This window comes from Lepidochelys kempii, chromosome 9 (genome assembly GCF_965140285.1).
Source record: "Lepidochelys kempii isolate rLepKem1 chromosome 9, rLepKem1.hap1, whole genome shotgun sequence".
Taxonomy (NCBI): Eukaryota; Metazoa; Chordata; order Testudines; family Cheloniidae; genus Lepidochelys; species Lepidochelys kempii.
Window position 1 is genome coordinate 100104268 of NC_136388.1, and position 20618 is coordinate 100124885.

At 41.7% G+C, this 20618-nt stretch overlaps 1 protein-coding gene across 2 annotated transcripts in view; it reads right to left on the bottom strand.

Moving 5' to 3' along the window:
- Positions 1–15983, bottom strand: part of WDR44 (WD repeat domain 44) — a 60529-nt gene extending 44546 nt beyond the window's left edge. For both annotated transcript variants that reach the window (XM_073358535.2, XM_073358534.2), the window contains exon 1: positions 15827–15983. In XM_073358535.2, the coding sequence (XP_073214636.1) occupies positions 15827–15903 (77 nt within the window). In that variant the 5' untranslated portion in view covers positions 15904–15983. The remainder of the gene's footprint in view (positions 1–15826) is intronic.
- Between the last annotated feature and the right edge of the window lie 4635 nt (positions 15984–20618).

The following is a 20618-nucleotide window of genomic DNA, read 5'->3' on the forward strand; positions in this document are numbered from 1 at the left end:
CTGCAATGTACCCAAATTCCTGAACCTGTTCTTGATTTTTGGTGTTCCAGAAGATACTCTTATATTGAATAGTGCTGAGTCAGTGTTTTGACTTCAGGGCCCTTAAAGTTACATACACCATAACCTCTGCCTATTATGGGCTGTTTGCCCATAGTTTGCTTCCTCCAATGAGAGCATCAAAGTTTGAAGCTACGGTAAAAAGACTGCTCAAGAATTTTAACTGGCTGCAGAGATCAGTGACCACACCTTTGATGAACCACATACATAATCAAATCCTTGCTTGTTAATTGATTAGGCCTAGTTATGTCAGTTAGAAGTGTGAAAAAAATAATTACATCCCTAAACCAATTTAGCTGTGCCAGCAAAAGCCCCATTGTAAACATAGTTATGCCTGCAAAAGAGTTATTTTGCTGGTAATAGCTTATTTAATTCAAGAAACTGGCATAACACCTGCAGAAGAACTCTTGGCAGTAAAAGCTGCAACTCCATTAGGAGGGTTTGCTGGTACAGCCATATCAGCAAACCCTTTCTAGTATAGACAAGACCTAAGAGAATAGTTTTTTCCAGACCCTTTTCTTCATCTTTTTTCCAGAATGACAGTTTCAAGGGACACTATCAACTTGAAAAACAAGTAATTACCATCTTTTTTTTGGTTCATTTGTTTTTAAAAAGACTACCATTGTTACACCAGAGACAACTAAAAAAATAAAACTGAAAGGTCAGAGAAAAATATTTACTCGGCTTACTTCAGTCAAGTTTTTCTTTTTAGTTAAGAAGGCCCTTCAAAGAATGGACTGGGATTTCTGTGGTGTTTTTTTATTATTATTAAAGTAAGGTACAGTACACAAAACTACTTTCAGCTCTTTTTAAAAATTGGCTAGATTTCAAGTTGACAGCATCTCTTTAATAGGAAAAAACAATATGCTTTTGAAATTCATCTGTGCATTGGAGAGAGATTTCCAGAGATATACAGAATATTTGTAGTAATATAGATAGTAACTTATTTCAGTGATTACGATGTACAATTACTAGAAGTAAATGTTGACCAAGGTGTTCAGGACAATAAATCAATACTTCACTCAAATATCAGTATGTGCCTTTTACTGCTATTCTTAACATATTGCTTGGGAAGATGCTCACTCACTCACTTCCCTCTCCTTCCTCACTCCCTCTTCCCAGCAGCTATCCTTAACCACTTTGTATTTCCAACTAGCAGGACTTTGTACTATAACCCCTTGATTTTAAGTTGAAAAGGAGAAAGGAGCATTGACATATGCAGTACCATGTCACTACAGCCAAAAATCTTAGAAGTACTTTGTTCCTTAGTATTATTATTAAACATGTTTATTGTGGTGGTGCACAAGGACCAACCAAGAATGGGGGGCCGCTATGCTAAACACTGTGCAAACACAACAGTAGACAGTCCCTCCCCTGAAGAACTTTCAATCTAAATGACCATAGTGGCCAAAGATATTTCGGACACCCTACCTGTTACAAAGTAATACTAAACAAAGTTATATACGTATGTAACTATCAGTGCTAACACTGATTATTTCTAAGCAAGGAAACACACCAGGGAAACACCCCCTCACATTCCTTCACTAGTTATATGAAGTAAGTAGTACAGTAAACCAATTTAATTCTTCTTCCCGCCTTCCGTGGGTAGATTTTTTTAGATTCAAAATAATTAATTGCAGTTTCTCAGGAAAACACACACAAGTTCCATTTAATTATTTTCCACTTCTGATGTATTACTGAAGTGTACAGAATGCTTACAAAGACAATACAATAAGAATGTCAAAGGTATCACAAGGTATAACACAACAAGTATTTGATAAGGCTACTGAATAAAAGTCACATTAAAGATAAAAGTTTTTTGTTGCTGTGGCATCTATTCAACATAATAAGGCATTCAGATGATCTGCCATAATTGTTCTTGGTTGTGGTGGCATAATTCTCAGAGCAATCTGTGGTGCACTAAGAATAAAAAAAACCTGTTCATTAGGCTTGTGTGTACTTCGTTTCAATTATTCATTAATGTCAGTGCTTGTCCCTCCAGGGCATGAGTGGGTCACCTTTTTAAGCCTTTATAACTCAGCGTAACAAGTACATCACAAAAAAAAAAATTGTTAGTAGGCACCTTCACCAATAAGAGGTTTTGTTAATATTGTTCTGTAATGGGTTCCTTCTCTTTCCCAGCCCCCTAAAATTAACACTCAGTTCTATTTCATCAGACACTGATTTTACAAATTCTGTATATGAACAGCAGCAATTTCATAAATACATGTATGGAAGACATGAAATTTATTTGGTACAAATATTAATCAATTATAGAAGTTTGAGCCATCATGAAAAATTCAATTAGGAAGTCTCTTTATGCTATATTAACAATGAAATGTCATGTACTAAACAAAATCGTAAGGCAAATGAATACTGTTATGAATGTGCTGTTGAATAGAATCTGATATTCCTCCAGGAAATTTATCAGCTCTATAATCCCATTATCTGACATTTAGCAGTTAGAGGCTCAGCCCTGCATAACAGATTTCATAAAAATCTTTTCCAACAAAACTGATTTTCAGTTAAATGCAGATGAAATGTTTAGAGAGTAGCTTAAGTTATTATATCACTGCCATCGTCACTACACCCGAACGAAAAGGGTTTAATAGGCAAAGCAGGAGTCAAAGAATGAGCCAATGGGACAGCCACAAACATAATCAGTTTATTAGAATATCTAAAACTGAAAATACCAGCAGCCTCCTGCAGAACTTGCTCTTTCATCCATTCAACCTACCTATTCATTCTAAAACTGACCAGGCTATAAAAGGCCTCCTCCTCCCTGTTTCCCCTTATTGGGCAGCTCCAAGCTAGTAGACTGTCAAGCTAAGAGTGGAGACTTCATGAAGATTAATGTCTTCACCACTGAACAGCTTCTTGACAAATTTAGTGCAAGGGAAAACAGGAGACATTTAGGCCTGCATTGTCAATGATACATCACCTTCTTTGAGAAGATTACTGCATTTCCTTTGTCTAAGAAATCAAGTTGATCTAATCTACTTGGATTTCAGTAAGGCATTTGGTACAATTATACATGGGAAATTATTAGTTATATTGGAGAAGATGGGGATTAATGAGAATTGAAAGGTGGATAAGGAACTGGTTAAAGTGGGTCATACTGAAAGGTGAACTGTCAGGCTGGAGGGAGGTTACTAGTGCAGTTCCTCAGGGACTGGTCTTGGGACCAATATTATTTAACATTTTTATTACTGACCTTGGCACAAGAAGTGGGAGTGCGCTAATAAAATTTGCAAATTACACAAAGTTGGGTGGTATTGCTAATACAGAGGAGGACTGGAACATCATACAAAAAGATCTGGATGATCTTGTAAATTGGAGTAATAGAAATGGGATGAAATTTAATAGTGCAAAGTCATGCATTTAGGGACTAACCAGAAGATTTTTTCCTATTAGCTTGGGGGCATATCAGTTGGAAGTGACAGGAGGAGAAAGACGTGGGTGTTTTGGTTCATCACAGGATGACTATGAGCTGCCAAGGTGATGTAGCTGTGAAAAAGGCTAATGCCGTCTTGGGATGCATCAGGGGAGGTATTTCCAGTAGAGACAGGGAAGTGTTAGTACCATTATACAAGGCACTGGTGAGACCTCATCTGGAATACTACGTGCAGTTCTGGTCTCCCATGTTTAAGAAAGAGGAATTCGAGCTGGAACAGGTGCAGAGAAGGGCTACCAGGATGCTCCAAGGAATGGAAAACCTGTCTTATGCGAAGAGACTCAAGGAGCTTGGCTTGTTCAGCCTAACCAAAAGAAGGCTGAGGGAGATATGATGGCTCTCTATAAATACATCAGAAGAATAAATACCAGGAAGGGAGAAAAGCTATTTTAGTAAAGTGCCAATATGGACACAAGTACAAAGGGATATAAACTGGCCATCAACAAGTTTAGGCTTGAAATTAGGCGAAGGTTTCTAACTGTCAGAGTGACGTTCTGGAACAGCATTCCAAGGGGAGTAGTGGGGGCAAAAAACCTAACTGGCTTCAAGACTGAGTTTGATAAGTTTATGGAGGTGATGGTATGGCGAGAGGTGCCTACAATGGCATGTAGCTAATCTGTGATGGCTAGGAGCAAATCTCTCCAACGGCTGGTGATGGGACAGTAGATGGGAAGCCTACGTAAGAGGAAGATGAGGCTGAAAGGAAGAGGGAAACAGAGGACTGGACTGAAGCCAAAAGACCATCTTGTACAGGAGGTATATGTTTGACCTCAGTCAGCCCAGTCCAGTCATCATATCCACTGCTGCTCTTTGATTTCCATGTGACACCAATGACATGTAATGTTTTCCTCCTTCCTATGAACTATGGCTGGTAGGAATAATTGCAGCCTCTATCTGCAGATCTTACTGCAGTAGTCTACACCTTTGTAATCACAAGGATACATCATTCCTACGCACTCTACCGGGCTACCCTTGAAAAACATTTGGAAACGTCAGTTGATAGAGAACAAAGAAGCTTGTCTCAGGAGGGGCAAGCAAGTACAAGGATATAATTAATGCACCATACACTGCACTGGCTACCTATTCACTGAGTGCAGTTTTAGATACTGGTTAAAATAAGTATAGGAACAAAGGAATTCCCATACATGTCACATCAGCGTTTTACCTAGTCTCTAATAAGGGTAAGTACGAGATGCTTCAAAGATTAAAACTCCAATAATAGAATAGCCTTGGGATAGTTAGACAGTAGCCCCAGAAAACTAGTGGTTGGCTTACATCCTAAAAGCATGAGCACTGAAACCCTCAAATATTTACCCTACCTAGTTAATGTAACAGAGGATATTTTATAGTCCATGGAAGTCAAATCCCTTTTTAAAATCCTACTATGCTCCACCCCAATCTCCTGTAACAAGAAGTTCCAAGTTTCTTGTGTGTAGATCACAAGAAGTATCCCCTTATCAGTATTAAGTCTGCTACTGTTTCATTTCATTGGGTGACGCCTTTTTCTCATGGTATGAGATAAAGTCCCTCATAGGCGTTTATTACCCTATCTATACAATTCATTATCTCTACCATCTCACTTGCCGCTTCTCTGAAGAGCCTGAATCACTTTCCTCTCCTGAAAATCTTCATGTCTCTATTACTCTTCATTGCCATTCTTGGAACCCCTTCTATCACTATACCCTTTTTCAAAGGGGGTGACCAAACCTAAAAACTGTAGTCCAGATAAGGGCATTTCATCTGTTTATATAGGGTCGTTACAATATTTTCAGTTTTATTCTCTGTTAATACAGCCTATCATCTAGGCATTTTGACCCTAGCTGCACACTGAACAGATGTTCTCATAGGCAATGACATGGTCCAGGACTCAGTTCAGGACCCAGTTATCTGAGAGACTGACTCTCTCCATATGTCCCATCATAGAAGCATAGTTACAAATAAAATGAAAGAAGATATACTTTGGCAATGAAGCAGATAGGCTCAGCTAGAGGGAATGCCTTAGCTCTCTAAACATCTGGTTTAGAATATTTAATGTTACTGAAGTCCCCAATCCGGAAGGGCAAGTTTAGCACTTAAATCCTCAGGATAAATTGCATTCTATGCAATTACTTGTATGGATTTTTATCCATATTAAACATTTACATAGCACCATCGTTTTGCATGATGCTTCCCCAGGGAGTTGAGACGGATTGTCAGAGGGGCCTTAGGCATCCAACTCCTACTGCCTCGCAATGGGGGTTGGAAGCCCAAGTCTCCTTTGAAAAGTTCAGTCTTACAATAGAAGTTAGGTCACAACAAGATGACAAATGGAAGGGCAAGGGAAAGGAAAGACAAGACAAAGGTTAAAAGAAAAAATTTGAGCAATTATATAGTGGGCAAGTTACAAATTCTGATACACTTGCAGATGCCATTCCAGACATAAGGAGCAGCACGTCAAGAAGCACAAAGGCAAGAGTGGGATGAGGTGACAAAGGGAGCGACAAGGCCTGAAAAGTGTGCAGAACACAGCAGGAGAGGTGGGAGCAACTTTGGGCAGGCCACTTACTCTATGCTTCAGCCTCCTTGTCTGTAAAATGGAGATAACACATCCCACAGCGGTGTTGGGAGGCAAAACTGATGTTTGTCATAGAAGAGTGTATAGAATCACAAACTATTACCCACCTTAATTGATTGGTCTCGTTACAGTTGGTATGGCAACACCCATTTTCATGTTCTCTGTGTATATATATCTTCCTACTGTATTTTCCACTGCATGCATCCGATGAAGTGGGTTTTAGCCCACAAAAGCTTATGCCCAAATAAATTTGTTAGTCTCTAACTTGCCACAAGTACTCCTCGTTTTTTTACTTCATATACTGACCAGCACTTTCAAACTCATCTCAATAGATTTCTCAGAGAATTAGAAATGTTACATCCATTTTAACTCATTATTTCCCAGACTGGTTGGGTTTCCTGAGTCTGCAGTTATCAAACCCAGTCTATCCCTACTGTTAGGTTCCTGTACTCCGCCACATAAATCACAGTGGACATTGTTTAAGATATTCACGGCTGCATGCAGAGCAAGAAATGAGGTCTGAGATGACCCCAGTTGAGTGTTAAGACAACATGGTGCTTAAAACAGCAGCAGTTGCATTCCACAAAATTGCTAACAGAAAACTGAACCACTATCATCAGTGGTGGGAAATTTTTGAAAGATATTCCTATGCACACAGGGTCTTAGTGATACTGGAGTAGACAATTCTTTAAGGACATCACTTAACATTTGGCTGCAATCAGAAGGTTTTTCTTGAAGTTGTGTTAAACAAAATGACAGCCACAAGATTTTAAAGCCATGAGTCACAATATTATTTTTTGAGGGAATAGTAAGGTTTTCAAGTAACACTGCCACCAGTGTACGCAGCCCACAAGTGAGATTCAACTGACTATGCACAATGGCGTACTCATACAAAATCCTCCTTGCTAATTGTCAGGTTTCAGAGTAGCAGCCGTGTTAGTCTGTATTCGCAAAAAGAAAAGGAGGACTCTTGGCACCTTAGAGACTAACAAATTTATCTGAGCATAAGCTTTCGTGAGCTACAGAATGCATCCGATGAAGTGAGCTGTAGCTCACGAAAGCTTATGCTCAAATAAATTTGTTAGTCTCTAAGGTGCCAAGAGTACTCCTTTTCTTATTGCTAGTTGTGATTCCTGTTAAAATCATTTATGCTGTTACTATGAATATCACTACGCAACAGATAAAAATACCAAATCAAGTCACTATTTTGAAGAATTTACAGTGTAATGATGGCCTTGCATACTCAGCCTCCTCTTGTATTTTTGCTTTCCCTGAAGTGCTGGCTTTGTGCTTCAGAGTCATACATCCCCATTACTGGCTTTTGTGGAATGTTAGATGCTGCTCCCAAATCATAAGATAAGACATCTGCAGAAAAGTTGGCCTATCAATAAGAGCAGCAGCATGGGGTGTTTAAACCCAGCCTTCCCAACAGTGCTGCCAGATGTGGAAAAACAAGTTTTCCATTCTCCAAAATACAAACTACTCCTACATAGTACTGCAATAAGAAGCTTGACAGCTACTTAAACAAACAGCTCTAAAAATAACTAATCCGATATTTTCAACAATAAAACAGCAACTTTGCGCTATTCCTCAAAGCTATTCTGCTTATACCTTAGTCCAGACCATTTTTTTTAAAAGCTACATGAGGCATTCTAGGCAATACAATAGCCCTTCCATTACACTAAGATTTAGAGCTCAAAAACAAAATTAACACACCAAGCAAGCTCACAAGTGAAAAATAAATAGCTTGAACTCATCTTTATTAAGTTATTAGATCTAAAGAATTCTAGCTTAGCAACACAATTTAATCACAAGTAGGACTTGGGGTGTTTTTTCTTCATACCACCATCAAAACTTAAAGGGTTTTCCAACACCAGTGGTTGTCACTAGACTAAGTTTCATTGGTAATGACAGAAATTAATGTCAAAGTGCAGTTCAAGTAGGGGAGCAGTGCTAAGGCCACTGCTCCCCAAGGCCCAGCGAACTGAGGGAAGGAGCTGGTTATATGAAACAATCAAACGTTAAGTTTATTGATTGACACATATGTCTTCCATCAGCTCCAAGTTTTAGCTAGACACTTACACATGGACACCCTTAACAGTGAAAAACCTAACTTGTGGCTATTACGGCAATCTGACCAAACCAAACTTTTGCAGAGAGATTACACTGGAAGCCCTCAGCAACAAGAACTGTCACCTGTGTCGTGGGGTGTGCAGTCCACACAGGTGTCAAACTGAAAACCAATGCCCAATTTATAACACCCCTTCCACAGGTAGCTTTTACCCCTCTTTACATCCTTTCACCTTGAGCACTGGGATCAAACTAAGAATAATGGTATTAATTTAAGAAAAAAAGAATTAGGCTCAGGAAAACTTCTAAAGATCAGTCTTCTTAGCTATATGATGGAAACCACAGTGCTTGAGCCATTTCTAATTAGTCTGGAAAAAGCCATGAGAACACACACATTGGGAAAATCTTATTCAGGCCTCAGGGAAAGAAGTAGGTGGCCTAATACATTTTTCCCACCTCTAAAGTCAGTCTTATTTTGCTGACATGTTCAGAAGTGAAATTGTTAGCGATGACATTTAAACCACTATTAAACTTGAGAGTCAATATTCAACTGATATAAGTGGTGTAGTCTACGTATCTGAGCTACTGTTTGACCTTCTGTCTGCTGTCTCAGCAAGACAGCACGACTCTGGTTCATGTTCAGAGCATATCCCTGTAACCATAAACACTAACTTTTTTTGTTAATAAATCCTGCATATACTGATGGGTCTCCCCACAGAAGCACTGGAATACCATCCTAACTTTGAGCCTGGGGTTTGAATGCACGTGTATGAATGAACATGCAGTTAATCAGACCAAGTCATGCTCCCCAAGGACAACTCCAACCCTCTTCAAATGTATTCCTACTCTTGGCAGAAACAGAACACAAAGGAACTGTGAAAAGGTCTGTCCCAGCAATGATATGGGTGCTCATGAATGTTTTACAATGTCTAAATTAACTATTTTGGGGTAGGAGGTTAAGTCATTTCCCCCGATATGAGGATATTGCCCTTACTGATATGCTATTAAAAACTGGAACATGAAAGTATACAGCCACTCTCTCTCTCGTTGTATATAACATTTACATAGGCCTGTTACACTTACACAGGTTTTTAAACAATTTTTAAAAATCTAGTCATATAAGCAAGATTTAAATAAAAGCATTCATAAATTGACTAAGTACATTAGGTCATATAAAAAAAGGTCAATATGTCAACTTGATATGACATGTTATTGATGACATGGAGTAAATTTATCTAATGTTGATGTCCTATTTGATAAGAAGGCTAAAAAACAAGAGATACGGTCTACTGGAAAGGCAATAAAATCACAAAGTTCTGCACAGTTTTACAAGAGGATTTAAATATAGCTGTCCCAGTGGGTAAGTCAGTGGCATTAAAACATTGCCATTTGTATAGACACACGTGATGTGTCTGATTCCATTAAACCTCTATTTTGTTAAGTTATTAAATTCATGTTTGTGTTTAAGTCAGACTCAGCAGTGACCATTTACTTGTCCACTTTTGTTCACATCAGGCCCAACTTTATGCTATGTTTGACCTTTATAAGCACAGAAAGTTGTATTAGGAACAACATTTTAAAAAAATTCAGGTATGACACATTAAAGATGTTAAATACACACACACCCCCACACACCATGCTGAAGGATATACGTACACATTTAGATCTGTAAAGCACTGCAGAATAGTGTGTGTGTAAGTGTGTTAAAGTTCTTTCCAAGGATCAAATGAACTAAGTCATGAAAAAGTTCTTTAGCAAAAATTAGCAAGAAAAATAGCCTGAAGTATCAGTCTTCAGAAGCTGTCACAGGACTCATTATGCTGAGCAGAGAACTCCAACAAAGCATCAGAGGAACTACCTGGGTGTTGCATGTTCGTACTGAATGGTTCTGCTAACCTCTTCTTCTGTGGCCAAACTGCTATGATTAGGTGCTAGCTCAAGCAGAGCTAGTGCATAGATGTCTACCTGCACTGGGAACCACAACTCCCAGCTGCTGTGTAGACATACCCTGAATGGGAAGAGCCTCCAATCAGTTCTTACGCTCTCAGTATTTCTTTGGTGGATCTCATCTCAAATACTGTTCCTCCCACATGCACAGAAATCTCCAAGAGCAACAGGGACAGCAGAACACTACCTAAAACAAAATATGTTTTTCCAACCTCAGAAGCACGTGAATCATATAGGTAGCAACAAAAAATGCCGTGTGAGCCAGATGGAGTGGGCCCAATTTCAAAAGATGTTGCAATTAATTCTAAATTATTTGTGCCCACAGAGGGTCAAACATAATGGCAGGCATTTTGACTGCTAAATATAGTGGGAATATTATTTGAAAAAACAGCTAGTTAACAAATGATACTTGGTTTTGTTAGTAATAATACTTAGCACTTTAAAGCTTATTTAAAACAGTCTTCACTGGAGAGAGTCCAGCGAAGGGCAACAAAAATGATTAGGGGACTGGAACACATGAGTTATGAGGAGAGGCTGAGGGAGCTGGGATTGTTTAGCCTGCAGAAGAGAAGAATGAGGGGGGATTTGATAGCTGCTTTCAACTACCTGAAAGGGGGTTCCAAAGAGGATGGCTCTAGACTGTTCTCAATGGTAGCAGATGACAGAACGAGGAGTAATGGTCTCAAGTTGCAGTGGGGGAGGTTTAGATTGGATATTAGGAAAAACTTTTTCACTAAGAGGGTGGTGAAACACTGGAATGCGTTACCTAGGGAGGTGGTAGAATCTCCTTCCTTAGAGGTTTTTAAGGTCAGGCTTGACAAAGCCCTGGCTGGGATGATTTAACTGGGAATTGGTCCTGCTTTGAGCAGGGGGTTGGACTAGATGACCTTCTGGGGTCCCTTCCAACCCTGATATTCTATGATTCTATGATTCTATGATTCACAACACTCCTGTGATCTGGGCAGGCAGTATAATCCCTGATTTTCAGACAGCAAAGCATAAAGGTTGTGTGACTTATCCAAGGCCAGAGGTACCATATCAGTAAGAGGATTAGAATTCAGTCCCATGTTCTATTTATTAGGCTATGCCTCTTGTTTCCTGCTGCTAAAGAAAAACCATGTATTTGGAGTATTCCACGATGTAAATTAGTTCCTGTTTTGCACTCCTGAGCCCAAGTATTAATTACAAACATTAATGACAGATCATAGAAATTGTGAGAAATCATATTTCTCCCTAATTTTACTGTTTTGCATGTTCCATACCTAATGATAGAGATGGAATTAGAGCTAGGTGGGAAACTGTTTTTACATCCCATAAAGTTTTTCAAGAATTTATATTTCTGCATTGGAATGAATCCAAGATCTTTCACAAATTTTTGCAAAAAAAATTGGAGACAAGGACTTGAACCTGGATCTACCACATTCCACTTGAGTGCCCTAACTACCAGGCTATGGCCTATTCTGGACTGACTATAAATTGGTCAGTCTCTCTTGAATCCAATCTGGGCCAGAGAAACCTTCCCAAAACTGACAGGTCCCTGTAAAAAAACCTTAGTTCTGACAAATCAGCATTTTCCAATGAAAACCCATTTTGTCAAAAATTTTCCAACCAGCTCTACATGGAAATCATACAGCAACTGGTTACTAAATTAGCAAAATGGGGTAAGACCAGTAATTCTCTAGTTCTCCCAGTTATTCTATAGAGGCTTCCTGAAGGTGGCCACTAAATTATACATCCAGCCTAGGCATGACCATAGTTAGTGACATTAGAAAAATCACATACCAGGTCTAAGAGCATAAGAACGGCCATACTGGGTCAGCCCAAAGGTCCATCAAGCCCAGTATCCTGTCCTCTGACACTGGCCAATGGCAGGTGTCCCAAAGGCAATGAACAGACAGGTTATCATTAAGTGATCCATGCCCTGTCACCCAATCCCAGCTTCTGGCCAACAGAGGCTAGGGACACTATTCCTGCCCACCCTGGCTAATAGCCATTGATGGACCTATCTTCCATGAATCTATCTAGCTCCCTTTTGAACCCAGTCATAGTATTGGCCTTCACAACACCCTCTGGTAAGGAATTCAAGAGGTTGACAGTGCGTTGCGTGAAAAAATATTTTTTTGTGTTTTAAACCTGCTACCTATTAATTTCATTTGGTGGCCCCTTGTTCTTGTATTATGAGGAGTAAATAACACTTCCTTATTTACTTTCTCTATACCACTCATGATGTTATAGACCTCTATCATATCCCCCCTTAGCTGCCTCTTTTCCAAGCTGAAAAGTCCCAGCCTTATTAATTTCTCCTCATACGGAAGCCATTCCATACCCCTAATCATTTTTGTTGCCCTTTTCTGAACCTTTTCCAATTCCAATATATCTTTTTTGAGATGGGGCAACCACATCTACACGTAGTATTCAAGGTGTGGGCGTACTATGGATTTATATAGAGGCAATGTGATATTTTCTGTCTTATTATCTATCCCTTTCTTGATGATTTCCAACATTTTGTTCTCTTTTTTGGCTGCCACTGCACATTGAGTGGATGTTTTCAGAGAACTATCCACAATGACTCCAAGAGCTCTTTGAGTAATAACAGCTAATTTAGACCCCATCATTGTATATGTATAGTTAGAATTATGTTTTCCAGTGTGCATTACTTTGCATTTACCAACATTAAATTTCATCTGCCATTTTGCTGCCCAGTCACCCAGTTTTGTGAGATCCTTTTGTAGCTCTTTGTAGTCTGCCTGGTACTTAACTATATTGGTAGTTTTGTATCATCTGCAAATTTTGCCACCTCCCTGTTTACCCCTTTTTCCATATCATTTATGAATATGTTAAATAGGACTGGGCCCAGTACAGATCGCTGGGGGACACCACTATTTACCTCTCTCCATTCTGAAAACTGACCACTTATTCCTACCCTTTGTTTCCTATCTTTTAACCAGTTACCAATCCATGAAAGAACCTTCCCTCTTATCCCATGACTGATTATTTTGCTTCAGAGCCTTTGGTGAGGGACCTTGTCAAAGGCTTTCTGAAAATCTAATACACTACTTCCACTGGATCTCCTTTGTCCACATGCTTGTTGACCCCCTCTACTAACCCTAATATACTTCTTTATGACATTAAGATAGCCCAGGACAGAGTGCATGTAAAAAGCTGATAGTGCAGAATGCACTAGCTTTGACAGAAGTGCATGGGTGTGTGTGCGCAGGAGCAGACAGAGTGGACTCAGTATCAATTGCTTTGCTCTGGAACCTGGCTGCTTGTTGATATACAGACTGTTAAAACTAAAACCCTGACTCAAAGTTTTAAAAATGGAATTGATCCCATATCTTACTGCTCTTTCAACAAGTCTTCCACTGCAAGGTCAAAGGGAGCACAGCTTTTGGTTCAGACTGTGTGTAAAACAGAATTGATCCAGCTAAGAACTATTTAAAATATAGTTAAAAAGAAAGGTGTTTGTGACAGGTAACTGTAATAAAAGCTTACTTAGCTAAAGCCACAACTACCCCTGCTGCAGATAATATACTTAATTTCCAGATGGTCATTTTCTGATTTTACATTTAAATAAAACTTTATTTAATCCATAAGATGTTTTATAATGCCTGAACAGCACTACACCAGTTTATAGAAAGATTTGGTATACATCCGCGGTATGAAGCACCATGCACATTGTAGTTCATATAGCATAAAACTAACTTAATAAAAAAGCCTCATTTTCTACATAATACATAGCAGAGAACGGTTTCTGAAACACAGCAAACATACGAGACCTATGAGTTTTTCCAAACAGTATGCAGCTGTAGCAATTTAAAAGAACCCAGTGATACAAACAAGCAGAGGTTACAACTGTAGGCAACCTGGTTTTACTGAACAGTAATGGTTTGAATTGTAACACTTATAATGACAGGTTTCAGAGGAACAGCCGTGTTAGTCTGTATTCGCAAAAAGAAAAGGAGTACTTGTGGCACCTTAGAGACTAACCAATTTATTTGAGCATGAGCTGTAGCTCACGAAAGCTCATGCTCAAATAAATTGGTTAGTCTCTAAGGTGCCACAAGTACTCCTTTTCTTTTTGCGAACACTTATAATGGTACCCTCTCTAATTCAAGACAATAGACACTGAACTAGCATTAGCAAGAGTATATCCTATGAAATAAGTAACTAAATGACGTAGCACAAATATTCTAGAATGAAAGACGACATCATCTACATTGCAGAGTCTTGCGTGGTTTGTTTGCGTGTACAGGCATTCTTAAACTCCAAGTTCAACATAAAAGAAAAGTAACAAAAGCATAAAACATGATATTGAAGCAGGTCAACAAAACCTGTAGCTTGCCTCAAGAACTCTATTTCCTAGGTATGAGCTCTGTGTTTATAAACATGAAACTGTTTTCACGCTCTGCATCTCAGCTCATAAGAAGGCCTTAAATAGAACACTATGAAGTTAAAAATTTTGCATTTAAAAACTAGTACACATGTTATTAATTCTTACATGGTTATTAACTCTTCCATGACCTTTATAAATATCTAATTTGCTTTTCACATGCAGATTCTCTCTCAGTTTGGACAATGAATACATTTTCATGATCTCATGTACTGGCACCATGCTGCAAGGGTTGACTCGCAAACATTGCAGGGAATTTTTTTTTTTTTTAAAATAGCTAATTTCACCCCATTTTTTATTTTGCAGGAAGCCATTTCTATTGCATTTGTTTTTACTACTGCATACATCTGAATCACCAAAGCAAACACGACTAGTTCTTCAAGGAACAAAGGACCTTTTGACAGAAGAGTTTGGAAGCAGCCTCAGTTAGGAAAATACATTTTTAAAAGTTTGTAAAGTCAGATCCTTATCTAACATCCCAGTGCCATCGAGCTGTGATCACCACCTACTCCCCAAGAACCAGAGGTGTCCCACCCACTGACGAACAGACTGAAGACTTGGGGCTGTTTCCTCCCTCACAAAAAAGCTTGGCTAAACCTTCGGCATCTCCCCCCCCGGCGGCGCGGGGGAGCTAGGTGACTGCCCCAGGGGACACGTCCAGCCCTCGGAAGGGCCCCCGCCGAGCGAAGGGGCCGGCCCCCCCCGGGCTGGGGCGGTGCAAAGGGAAGCGCATCGCTCGCTCCCAAGGCGCCCCCGCGGGGCCGCCCGGGTGAGGGGCCCGCCCCAGCCCCCGCCGCCTGAGGGGGAGGGCACCGGGGCGGGAGTTCGGGGGGAGCCCCAGGCGCCCCCCTTTCAGAAGGGCCCACCGGGGGGGGGGAGCGGGCGGTAAATGGGGAACTGAAAGGCCGGGGCAGCAGGGGGAAGGGGGGGCAGGGCGGGGCTGAGGGGAAGAAGCCCGGGGAAATGGGGCCCGACTCGGGGGGGTGGGGGGGCCGTACTGCCGGCGGCGGGGGGGGAGGAGAGGGGGGGCGGGGACTCACGGCGCGGGGGAGCTGGGGGGGCGCTGGAGCAGGGGCCCGGCACTCCGGGGGGGGAGCCCGGGGGGGCGGTGGGGGCGCCGGGGGCCCGGCACGCCGGGGGGGCGCCGAGGGGGGGAGCCGGCGGGGGGGCGCCGAGGGGGGGGAGCCGGCGGGGACTCACGGCGCGGGGGAGCTGGGGGGGCGCTGGAGCAGGGGCCCGGCACTCCGGGGGGGGAGCCCGGGGGGGCGGTGGGGGCGCCGGGGGGCGCCGAGGGGGGGGAGCCGGCGGGGGGGCGCCGAGGGGGGGGGAGCCCGGGGGGGCGGGGACTCACGGCGCGGGGGAGGCGCCGCCCGGGTGCACGTCCTCGGGCGCATCGTAGAACTCCTCGGTGTCGCTGTCGGACGCCATGGGCCGGGCCCCGGCAGGCGAGGCGAGGAGGCGGCGGCTGACGGCGGCGGCGACAGCGGGAGCCGCGCAAGTCTCGCGAGCGGCGCGGGCGCGGCGGGGGCGGGGCCGCTGCGAGTCGGCCAATGGCGGGGGACGCCGCGGCGTAGGCCGAGCGGGGGCGGGGCCGTGCTCCCCGCAGAGCCTGGGCGGGGCGCGGGGCTCTCCTAGGCCCGCCTGGGGCCTTGCTGTGCCCGTGGTCAGGGCCGGGGCTGCAGCTCACTGGGGTTGGCACCAAGCGACCCCGGCTCGGGCACGGCTCCGCGGTGCTGGGCGCTGTACCAACACCTAGGCGCGGTGCTAGGCGCTGTACCAACACCTAGGCGCGGTGCTAGGCGCTGTACCAACACAGAGAGAGAGGCTGCCGGCGCTTCTCAGCAAGAGGCTTCAGGGGCTCTGGCACAGCACTGGGTGCTTACAGAGGCTGGTGCTCATTTCTGTTGGGCAGGGAGGGGCAGGGCTCCACTGTTCTCGGAGCTGTACAAACACCTACGGGAGAGAGAGGCCTTTCCCTAAACCACCTTGCACCCTGAGTGATCGGGAATGATGAGACCCTCAGAAGGGCAGTGGTTTCATTCACTTTGTTCCTGGGCTGACAGGGTGCTAGAGATTGCACCGTTATTAGTGGCCTGGCAAGCTACTAGCTGCAGCCCTGCCTCAGCTAAATTCGCATGACTCAAGTTAAATACAAGGTCCCAAAAAAGGAAAATAAGCAGTTAAGTCAGTCAGCGCTCCACTCATCCATTCCCCTTCTCAGCTCTCCACTGCCTCCCTTTCACCAACCAGGGCCTGCACATCCCCCTACTTCCACCCTGAACAAGCAGCATGGAGCTAATGCACCAGTGCACCGTCAGGTGCAGATTGCGGTGCTGTCATTTCCGTTTAAACATTACTACCAAATTCAGATCGATTGTTACCCGCCTAGATTATCCATTCATAGAAAACCATCTTGCAGCTCCCACGTAAAATGGGATACTATCCCTCCCTGACTGGTGAATGCCAATGCAAGAGCGTGTACAGAAATATGTTGAGGTTGATGTAGGAAATCCCCACTCACCCTAGATTGATTGTTAAAGCATATGGCTCAATAACCCATACATGTGGTTGGTTGTGCAGGATAAGGGTGGAGCTAGGTGGGTTGTGAAAAAGGAAGGTAGCAACGGTTGAAATGAGAACTGAAGGGTGTCACATAATAAATGGAGCTGTTGAATGACTCACGTACTTGTTTCTTTGCTTTGGGAGTGTTGCTTTGGTGGCTTGTTTATACAGCTTTTATAGGAAAGACAGTGACTACAGAGAGAAGATCCACAAAACTCTGTCTCTGAGCAGCCATGATCCCGAGTTACATGATTGAGGGATAGAAGCTGAGGAACAAATTGATAAATAGCAATAAGGCACCAGGACCAGATGATATTCACCCAAGAGTTCTGAAGCAGCTCAAATATGCAATTGCAGAACTAACAACTATAGTATAAAGAAAAGGAGTATTTGTGGCACCTTAGAAACGAACAAATTTATTAGAGCATAAGCTTTCATGAGCTACAGCTCACTTCATCGGATGCATCCGATGAAGTGAGCTGTAGCTCACGAAAACTTATGCACCAATAAATTGGTTAGTCTCTAAGGTGCCACAAGTCCTCCTTTTCTTTTTACGGATATAGACTAACACGGCTGCTACTCTGAAACCTGTCAACTATAGTATGTAACTACTGCTTAAATCAGCCTCTGTACCAGATGACGAGCACAACTAATATAATGCTGGTTTTTTAAAAAGTCTCCAGAGGTGATGCTGGTAATTACATGACAGTTAGCCTAACTTCAGTACCAGGCAAATTGGTTGAAACTATAGTAAAAAACAGAATTATCAGACACATAGATGAAAATGATATGTTGGGGGAGAGTCAATACAAGTTTTGTAAATAGAAATCATGCCTCTTCAATCTATTAGAATTCTTTGAGGGAATAAACAAGAATCTGGACAAGGATGATCCAGTGGATATAGTGTGCTTGGACTTTCAGAAAGCCTTTGACAAAGTCACTCACCAAAGGCTCTTAAGCAAACTAAGCTGTCATGGAATAAGAGGAAATGTCCTCTCATGAATCAATAGCTAGATAAAAGGTAGGAAACAAAGGGTAGGAATAAATGGCCAGTTTTCACAATGGAGAGAGGTAAATAGTGGTGTCCCCCAGGGGTCTGTACTGGGACCAGTACAATTCAACATATTCGTAAATGATCTGGAAAAAGGGATAAACAGTTAGGTGGCAAAGTTGGCAGATGATGCAAAATTACTGAAGACAGCTAAGTCCAAAGTTGACTGTGAAGAGTTACAAAGGGCTCTCACAAGACCCGTGGCTGGGCAACAAAATGGCAGATGAAATTCAGTGTTGATAAAAAGTAATGCACATTGGAAAACATAATCCCAACTATCCATACAAAATGATGGGGTCTAAATGAGCTGGTACCACTCAAGAAAGAGCTCTTGAAGTCATCATGGATAGTTCTCTGAAAACATCTGCTCAATATGCAGCAGCAATAAAAAAAAAGCTAACAATGTTAGAAACCATTAGGAAAGGGATAGATAGAAAATACAGTATCATAATTCCACTATATTTCCACAGTACATCCATACCTTCAACACTGCATACAGTTCTGGTCACCCCATCTCAAAAAACCATGTTTTAGAATTGGAAAAGGTGCAGAGAAGGGCAACAAAAGTGATGAGGGGTGTGAAACAGTTTCCATAAGAAGAGAGACTGAAAAGGCTGGCACTGTTCAGTTTAGAAAAGAGACGACTAAGAGGGGCTATGGTGGAGGTCTAATAAAACTGTGAATAGGGAAGCGTGGTTTATCTCTTTACATAACACAAGAACCAGGGGTCACCTATTGAAATTAAAGGCAGCATGTATAAAAAAAAATAAAGGGAAGTACTTTGCACAATGGATAGTCAACCTGTGGAACTCATTGCCAGAGGACGTTGTGAAGGACAAAAGTATAACTTGGTTCGAGAAAGAATTAGATAATTTAGTGGAGAATAGGTCCATCAATGGCTATTAGCCAAGACGGTCAGGGATGCAACCCCATGCTCTGGATGTCCCTAAACCTCTGACTGCCAGATGCTGGGATTGGACAATAGATGTTGGAAGGGAATCATAGTTGATCACAAGCTAAATATGAGTCACCGCTGTAACACTGTTGCAAAAAAAAAAGAAAAAAAAAAGAAAAAAAAAAGAAAAGAAAACATCATTCTGTGATGGAGCAGGAGTGTTGTAAGCAAGAAGTAATTCTTCTGCTCTATGCTGGGCTGTTAAGGCTTCAGCTGGAGTATTGTGTCCAGTTCTGGGCACCACATTTCAGGAAAGATGTGGACAAATTGGAGAAAGACCGGAGAAAAGCAACAAAAATGATTAAATGTCCTATGACCTATGAAGGAAGATTGAAAACATTGGGTTTGTTTAGTCTGGAGAAGAGAAGACTGAGAGGGGGGACATGATAACAGTTTTCAGGTACATAAAAGTTGTTTCAAGGATGAGGGAGAAAAATTGTTCTCTTTAATCTCTGAGGATAGGACAAGAAGCAATGGGCTTAAATTGCAGCCAGGGAGGTTTAAGTTGCAGATTTTTAAGAGCAGGTTAGACAAACATCTGTCAGGGATGGTTTAGAAGATAATAGTTTGTCCTGCCATGAGTGCAGGGGACTGGACTAAATGACCTATCGGGGTCCCTTCCAGTCCTATGATTCTATGATTCTAAAATAACGTTTTTCTTTGTTTTTTGGAAATGTAAATGTTCTGATTTAATATTTTTATTTTGGGGGATTCCCCCTTTCTCTTCCTTTTTTACTTTTTCTACTGGAAATGGGGGGAAATGGTAAGAATGTGTGGGAAAGTGGGGAAAACACTTTTATATTTTATTAGTTTTTCAAGTGTCAGAAATGGATTTCCCACATTTTCTTACTGTTTTTCCCTGGTTTCCAGTGGAAAAAAGAGTGGAATGTAATAAAAAGAGAAGCAGGGGGAAATCCAAAAACAAACCATAAAAAACCAAAATGTTTTCATTTTCAAAAGCCAAAAATGAAATGACACTTCAAGATGAAATAAAACGCAAAATTTCCTGTAAAATATCCAAAAATTTTCAGTTGAAAAAATTTTAAAAGGGATTTTTCCTGTTGAGAAAAATTGTTTTTTTGTGACCAGCTTTAGCAATGAACATTTGAATCCAGCAAGAGACAAATTCTTTGGTTCCTCATTTTATATTATATATCTATACATATATACATATATATATTCCTGCCTATGAGATTTATCTTATGTGGACATTTTCCATCCACCACCAAATAATCAATGAATAAGGCAACAACAGTTCACTGTAGGGATCTAACTGCTTTCTGACACATTAAACATTCCTTTCATTTTGCATCTGTACAGTAATTTTATAAGTACATGTTACTGAACCAAAGCAGAATAATTTATCAGCACTTGCCAAGATGACATGCTGATCATAATTGTCTCATTACCTTGTGCTTCCCCCGCATCTATCTGTTAGGTCCACCTGTTTTCTCTTGTTGTCTTATACTTAGGTTGTAAACTCTTTGGACCACCTTGTTATGTGTCTGTGTCCAGCACCTAACACAATGGGGATGGGAATCCAGGTACTACTGCAATACATTCATAATTAATTAA